The following is an 8666-nucleotide window of genomic DNA, read 5'->3' on the forward strand; positions in this document are numbered from 1 at the left end:
CGCCCGCCTTCCTCTACAACCCGCTCAACAAGCAGATCGACTGGGAGAGCCGCGTCCTGCGGGCGCCCGAGGAGCCCCCCCGGGAGTTCAAGGTGTGGAAGAGCAACGCCGTGCCCCCGCCGGAGATCTACAGCCCGCCCGAGAAGAAGCCCCCGCCGCCCCCTGCCCTCGACATGGCCATAATATGATCACAATTACCTAAAGAGAACTTTTTTAAAAAATCCTGACCTAGGTGTGGCAGCAGAGAAACATTACTGCTGCTTAATGTAGACTTATTAAGTAAGCACTGTTCTTACAACTGCTGTTTAGCTCTCATGAAGCTATTATAATGAAAACAAAGAGAAATATGTTCCCTACATGTGACGTATTTTCAGTTACAGTCCTACTCAGTTTGTAGCATGCCCTTAGAAATGGCACACCCTTTCAAAGTTGAGGAGGGAAATTTAGGGGTTGCTTTTAATTTTTCTCCTCTTTTTCACTTTGAATGCAATTCTTTCTGCTCTCCAAATTCAGCACCATTATGTGTACAAGGTGTTCATACCAAATGCAGCCTTGAGAATCACTTCAGATGTCAGTCTTAAGTGACCTGAAGAATGTTAAGAAGCTCCTGTAGGAAACAGGAAAATTGTGGTCATAGCTAAGCTGCATTGAGCATCAGTCTGAAAGAGCTGAAAAAGATCAAGATCGTAAAGTCTCACCTAAAGATACCTGTAGACTATTCAGCTGCAGTCTAGCTGCCCCCAGTCTAAACCAGTCATATTTTCTAGCAGCTTGGCAGAAAGTCTTCACACTCTAAATCTCTCTTTTTTTTTTTCTTTTTTTTTTTTTTCTTCCTGGAAAGCAATATCCCAGCTGCTCTTGAAAGTTAAGCAGCTTTTGCTGGGTAAAGTGAGTTGGTTTAACCTATGAGAAGCATGTGGCTCTCATACTGAAAAAAATTATGTAGTTTGTACAAAGATGGCTATTCCCTACGAAATCTACTTATTGGGGGTTACAGTAATAGCCCAAATAAACCCTTAGTTATGCTTATACTCTGCATATTCTAAGCACTTCACAGTTTGCATCACCTGGATACAAATCCTGATCATATTCAGATCCCATATCAAGCTGAAGCATTAGATGGTCCCATACCCTTGCTTCTGACGTGTGAACCTTGTTGCAGGGACTGTAGGTAAGTGTTGTGACCCTGGGAGGAAGCTGTCCCAGCTGGTGGGTGGAGGAGCTGGCCTGCCAGCATGCATCAAGAGCTGTGAGCAACAAAACTACAGGGCAGAAAAGCTCTTTGGGACCCCAGGTGCAACCATGAAACAGGCATTCTAGGTTCTAAGTGCAGTGAGGAAGCTGCTGAACTGAAAATTTCAGCTCTTTAGGTATAGGGTCATTTCTGTGTTACATACTTCTGTTGGCTGAATAATAGTAGGTGACTCAATGGGTTCTTTCCTTTTGTTCTTTCACCGTATCATTAGTTAACATTCTAGTTTTAAATTCACCAGTTCTCCCCACTGACCCCATTTTCCTAAAAATTTATGTTCCATACCTATTAGGTATGGGTACCTGCTCCAGTTTGGCAACATTTCACTTTCCTACTGTTAGAGATGTAAATACATTATTCAGGAATACTCCTACGTGACTGCATACCAGGTCGCAGTGATTCGTACTAGGCAGTGGTTAACTAATAAATTATGAAGATCTTCATGCATTGAACTTGCCTCAAAAGGAAAGAGTTACTTATGGCTCAAGTTTAGTAAACAAAGAAAACAATAAACAAGGTATGCACAACAATGACAAAACTACTTTTTTTAAAAAACAATCAATTTTAAAAGGATCTAACTAAACTGCTGCAAGCTGTGTGTTTGCTGTTAAATCAAACGGGCTATATCTCATCAGTATAAGAAAATTTAAGAGAAAACTTTCAGAAAGGCCTCTAAGACTGTGTTATTGATCCTCTTGTGTACAAATATGGGTAGACCTTCCACATTGTATAAGTTGTGACTCATTAGGATTGTCTGTGGTTGGCATCCTGTCACATGTGTACATACAAAGACCAAAAAAATGTGATCTGCATCTTAGTCTATTAGTTATTATGAAAGGCAGTACATGTCCAATGACAGGGTGGTAGAGAGGGAGACTTAGACAACCTCTATATTCACTCATGGCTGCTGTTTGTACTTTTGTCTCTCCAGAAAGTCAAGTCTTGCATCTTGCTAAATGTGTCTATAGTGAGCACACACTGGGCCTTAATTACACTAGAACGCTTTCATCATTTCTTTCATCATTTCTTTCAACATTTGTTCAGTTTAGTTTTAGTTTTAAATTCATCACTTCTCCTTACTGCCTCGATTATTCCCAAAAAACATGTTGCAGAATTCATCACATACAAGGTTTAACTGCTGTTTCAGCCATGTTGATTTTAAATAAGACTGAGATTTAATTAAGGTCCGTTCTTTTTTTCAGTATAATTTCCGAATTCTTCTAGTAACAGTTCTTGTACCACAACTTCAACTTAAGTCTCATACTCAACATACAGAAGCAGTGAAAAGAGTGTTAAAAGTCTTTGCTACCTACTGTATCTATAAGCTGAAACCTCTACCCACTTTGTGTTGTTATTAGGACTTAAAATCAGTGTTTGTATTATCTTTTGTAAGAACACTGCAAACACCTATGTTCCAGCAAAGAATGGAGCAAGTCATATTTTTTTCAATATGTGTGTGTTTATGAGTGAGGGATGAGAAAGAAACTAAGTTAGGGATATATGAATAACAAAAAAATTTAGGCTTCAAACCAGGAAGGTCATATAACTGTGCTTCAATTTAAAAACTGAATAATCCCATTTACTATTTATGCTGTCAACATACATAATTTTTCCCTTGATGACACTTTAATTTCCTCATATTGAAATTATACTTATGTATATGCAACTGATGAAGAATTATAAGATAGTCTGAAATTTCACTCGCTATTTATTAAACTTTAAATTTACATTGCCCTAGATCTCTTTCTCCTTATCTCCTTGTTAGAATTTTAATATGTATTGTATTTTTGTTATGGAATCATTGCAGGAAACAATGATATTTAAGCTAGCTCCCCTGTTGCTGGAGGGACCCAGCAATAATGGTATGAAGAAAAATGAAGAAATTGATGTTGCACTATTGCATTGTCAGACTCTGGAGTTTTTTCATACCTCCTTCTCCACCTTCCCCAGGTGTATAAAACTATTTTTAAAGGCAAGTTTCTATCTTGGAAAACTGCTCATTGCTACTGAATGCTACTGAAAACACCTCATTGTAGTGTGAAGTTTCCTCTGAGAGGAAGAATCCATTTTCATATGGATGAATCCATTTTCTCCAATTAGTAAAGCTGATAAGTGTTATTCTATATAGTGAAAGAAATAAAAGTGTGTGTGTGTACGGGGAAGGAAGGAATCATCTAGAATCATAGAATTGTTAGGGTTGGAAGGGACCTTAAAGACCGTCTAGTTCCAACCCCCCTGCCATGGGCAGGGACACCTTCCCCTAGACCAGGTTGCTCAAAGCCTCATCCAGCTTGGCCTTGAACACTTCCAGGGATGGGGCATCCACAGCTTCTCTGGGCAACCTGTTCCAGTGCCTCACCACCCTCTCTGTGAAGAATTTCTTCCTGATACCTAATCTAAACCTCCCCACTTTCAATTTAAACCCGTTACCCCTTGTCCTGTCACTACAGGCCCTTGTAAAAAGTCCCCTCCCAGCTTCCTTGTAGGTCCCTTCAGGTACTGGAAGGTGCTATAAGGTCTCCCCGGAGCCTTCTCTTCTCCAGGCTGAACAAGCTCAACTCTCTCAGCCTCTCATCACAAGAGAGGTGCTCCAGCCCTCTGAACATCTTTGTGGCCCTCATCTGGACTCAAGGAGCCTGTAATTGTTGTATAGGGATGATAGATTTCCATTTAACAGGTGATAAAATTAAATGGGAAAATTTAAAATTGCCTTCCTATTTACATTTTACTATGTACCTTTTAAAGCTTTATTAACAAACAATATGAAGAAATGTGTCGACTATTAGGTCTGCATTATACACACCTTTTTTTTTATTCAAAGCACACTGTCTTTATGAAGTAACTCGAATTTATTGTTTGGATATTCAGGGTCTCAAAATGAGTCATTAATTTGTTCAGTATATTTAACTTCTAAGGTAGCGGTGGGGAGGTATCCCACTAAAGCAAAAGCAAGCAAAAACATCTGGGAAGAAGAAATCTTTACTGGGAGATAACCATAAGGATTTGCTACTGTTCAATCACCTCACAAGGTCCACCATTAGTACTTTTATATTGTTGAATCTGTTTACTTCACTTTGTACTCTTCCAAACCACATATATAGAGTGAAATTCCAAATACTTGGAAGCAACGTGTAGCTACAATCACTGTGTGCAACTTCATTGTTTAAAATTCCCCACATCCTTGTTTAAATACTTTTGAGGCTCGTCTAGAGCATTTCCTCCATTTTTGTTATGTGAAAAAGATTCCACTTTCCCAGATTATACCACAAGTTATAGTGCTGTTGTTTTGTTATGTGTCTGAAGAAAAATAACAGAATCAGTTACAGTTGACTTCCTTCTTTACAGTATTCTGCTATTTTCTGTGACAAATGACCTCAAATAACAGTAAGACTACCTCCCATAACAAGCAGTTGTCTATATAAATTTTTTCATCATAGATGTACATCTTTTTCCTTGGAAGCATCCATGACCATGAGTTCCCTATTATTTTGTTATTTTGTTTTATTTGCCTCTTCAATGGTTTTGCAGATCTCCAGCATCTGACATTATTTTTTTTGCTATACAAAATTTCCTTTGCAGACCCTTTTTGTTCATGTTTTCTACTGAACAAATTGTCCACAGATAATAACCAGACCTAATCATTCTGCATTTTCACAGAATATACATCTATGCACTTTGCCTGTAGTACTTTATTTTTAACTGAAGTGTTGGACTGGGAAAGAGGATTATGTGTAAAAACCTTTATTTCCCTGGCAACTATTTAAAGTCAGCCTGACTAAATCAGGTTCCTTTTCATATGTTAATAATTACATTGAGCATATCGTAGCTAACAAAACATATCCAATAACAATCACTCAGCAAGCTAGGAGATCTTCTAGAAGGTACTCTCAAATGGAATAAAACTAAAAATGAAGAATAAAGTCCCCTTTTCCAGACTGTCTTAAACACCCCAGACTGGGAGTCTAAATTTTCTATGCCAGCAATACAGAATCCTTTATCTGATTTAGTCTGCACTTTTAATGTAAGCAACACATCTTAATAGCTTTCTCACTGTCTGTTTACATTTGACACCAGTATAAAACTTTTCCATTTCTTCTGGTTTTAAATGACCTTTTTGTGTCCTTTTTATGAGTACATGGCTTTCTTTGTAATAAGTACAGAATCCTTAAAAGAAATCCCACCTAATACTGAGTTCTCCCTTAAGTTCTTTCTAGAACTAGAAACAAAACCAGACTTAATTACTTTCTTCAGGTTCTTTGATTAAAATAATACCTCTCTGTTGTTGCTCTTATGTAGTGTGCACCAGGCTTAATTTTATCAAATACATTTTCAAATTCAATCTCTACCTGCATCAAGTAAAAAAAATCTCACAAAATGGTACAGAACCTCCAAGTATCATAGAGTTGCCTTCTGATTAGCTTCCTCATAACAATATGCTTTGCTGGCCAATAAACTGTGAAGAGTGTCCTGATTTTCTTCACTTGTCTTCTGTATTTTGAAAAAACATTCCATATCCAATGAAGTTTTGAACTTCTCTAGTCTTTCACTTCCATATTTTCTTACCTTATTCTTACTATCTCTGGTTTTCAGTGATCTTTCCAAACCATGTACTTGAAAAGGATTGGTTTCATCCCCTTCATGAATCTGATGTAGTTCCCCATATGATCATGAATTTCAGTGAACTTCCCATACTCTGGAGAGGAAACACCTTCACTGTTGGAAACATCCGCAGCACCACACCCACACAGAACAATGCTGGCTTCCCTCTCATCCCAACATCCACCCCCCCACCCCCTTCCTCCTCCTCATTCACTCCAAACTCAGCAGTTATGAGACTCTATCAATGGAAACCTGAATTTTCTGTACCAAATAAGTTTGTGCAGTTCTCCTAGTTCTTTTCTTAATGATCCATTCTCAGTTTCTACACAGATTTAAATATGCCACATAAAATGAATACGTAATGTGGATTGTGTTACCATGGGTGTAGGAACACTGGAGAAGAGGATAAAATCTGTTCTTCATGTATGTATGCATCCATGTACGTATTAGATGTACAGTCATCCAATCAATGTGGTGTCAGGTTTCAAGAGGAACAGGAGAGAGAACAATGTGCAATTATTCCTTTCTAGTTGGGAGGGGAAAGATCCATGGGCAGATTGAAAATTTCTATTGTGCTCATATTGTGAAAATCACTTAGGATTGACATATAGATAGAATAATATTATATTATTTTGCCGAGCTTTTTCCCAAGTTATAAACAAAATGCTGAAGTTCAAAATTCCTTGATGAAGATTCTACAGCACCTTTTTTTTTTACAGGAAAATAAGAGAAAGAAGTCAATTTAGTTATAGCATTTTTCAAACTCTGTATTAAGACTTTATATTGAAACAATGAAAGTCTCTAGAATGGGTTATATAAAGCAATTCCTTTATGACCCATACTGGGTTGACTTCACTGTGGTATAGCTACTGATACATTTACAAACATACCTTACAGCCTTTCATTACAAAACCCATTGAAACAGAGTTATGAGTTACGTCTCACAATTACTACTTATTTTTTTTCATCTTCCTTTAGTTGCAGAAGAAAGAGCTCTCCCCTGAAGGAATTCACTTTGATTTGACATGTTAGCATATTTGTATTATCTATTCTGTGTGCCTTGGAAGCCGTAGAATCATCTTGTTGTGGTGATCTCTTGTATAAAACCTTTTTTGTTTTTTCTTAACATGTTGAATAGTAGCATACTAGAGACATAGAGGTACGTGTATTCAAATTAGTGTTTCAGAGAAAATTGGGGCGTTTTTATTATTATTCAGAACTGCTTTACTAAGAAATTTCTTTTATTCAAATGGATAGTTGCAATACATATAAATTTCAAATGTAGTAGGAAATCAATGGTATGGTATTAATTCCTCTTCTACTTTAATTTGCTAACCTGTTGAATGTATGTGGAGACAGTTAACAATGCAGTTCTTCCGTGTGCAACTAGGACTACATGGAGAGTGCCTGGTACACTATCTGCCTCACCAAGGTTTAATGACCTGAAGTTGACTGTCTTGATTAGTTATCTTTTCTTCTTCTTCCAAGGTGGCTAAAAATACCTCTTCATTGAACATCAGCCCTACTGTATCAACATCTATGAAGAGCAAAAAAGACAGGTTTCCCTCAAGCAAAGTTTTTTCTGATAAGTTTCCAAAGTTTGTTCAGATTTTCAAAACAAAACAGAAAAAAAATGCTGCCACTTCTTTGGTTAGTATTTAAGTATAAAATCATAATTACTGAGGAAGTGTTTCTCTTAATTATGGGTTTCTTTTTTCCTCCTCCTTCTGCTCCATTTTATAAAACTATCAAAATATATTTGTGAAATAAAAATTAAAATCAGTTGTAAAATAAAAAGAGTTCTACAATGTGATTTGATGAAATAAGAGAGGAAACAGAAATTCAGTGGAGAGGAGAAAAAATAATTGTCTTAAATACAGAAGAAATTGTTGATATAGAAGTACTTGCCCAAAATGAGACTGATATGTTTGGAGTTGGAACTTCACAAAGTTTGAATTTTTAGAAACTTTTCCTCCCTTGAACTTGTGCAAAGAATGATGAAGAAAACAAAAAAATAATATGCAGGTATAATTGGTCTCAGTAATTAGAAAACAAGAGTAAAACTTATTTGGTTTCTCAGACTATAATGAATTTTAATCTGTTATTCCCCTGGAATTCAGAAGAAAGAACAAGATGTAGACAATCGTTAAACAGAGTTAAATAAATAAACTGAAGAAAAACATTCCTGTCCAGTGGGTTCTGTATCAGGCCAATCAAGAAAGAATAAAGTAGGCAGAAAAGAAATTAAAGAAAAACAAACAAGCAAACAAACCCCTGAAACCCGACAAACTCCTCATCTAGGCCAGAATGTCATAAATATTAAAGAAAAGTCTGTGTTCTATTGCCTGGAAATGACCACAGATCTACTATTTTTCTTCTTTGATCTTTTTCACATAAGGGAAGATTTGTCAGATGGATTGTACTAAATCCTGCCGTCCTTACCTGCCTCAGTACCTGGCCCTTGTTTATGCCTTAAGGCATTTCCCCCAGCCCAGTTATCTCAGTTCAAAACTGTATCTTATTGTATTTAGCAGGAAAATTTCTCTTATTCTGTTTATTCTGCAGCGGATTAACAGTCAAAATTCTTTGCCATCTGTTCTGCTGAAGCATATATCCCAATACTTCACAACACTTTCTACTACTGTGTTTTAGTAGAAAATATGATAAAATACGTACACTAGCAGACCTAAAGCTGAAAAGACTTGCAAGACTTGGTGGTTTGTTTGTTTGTTTTTTTGTGTGTGGGTTTTTTTTTTTGTTGCTGTTAACCTCAGGAGTGTCCCGACCTGGAAAAGGTCCGGTCTGGGGAGATTCG

General features: G+C 37.0%; 1 protein-coding gene across 1 annotated transcript; it reads left to right on the forward strand.

The window, feature by feature from the left end:
• Positions 1-8: 8 nt before the first annotated feature.
• LOC104514864 (chromosome unknown open reading frame, human C1orf52) lies at positions 9-227 on the forward strand (the record flags this gene model as incomplete). The annotated part of the gene is given in 1 exon segment (XM_010158661.1): positions 9-227. A coding segment is annotated over 1 exon segment (219 nt), but the record flags the coding sequence as incomplete, so codon positions are not given.
• Positions 228-8666: the final 8439 nt, after the last annotated feature.

Source organism: Eurypyga helias, unplaced genomic scaffold, assembly GCF_000690775.1.
Source record: "Eurypyga helias isolate BGI_N326 unplaced genomic scaffold, ASM69077v1 Scaffold49879, whole genome shotgun sequence".
Taxonomy (NCBI): domain Eukaryota; kingdom Metazoa; phylum Chordata; class Aves; order Eurypygiformes; family Eurypygidae; genus Eurypyga; species Eurypyga helias.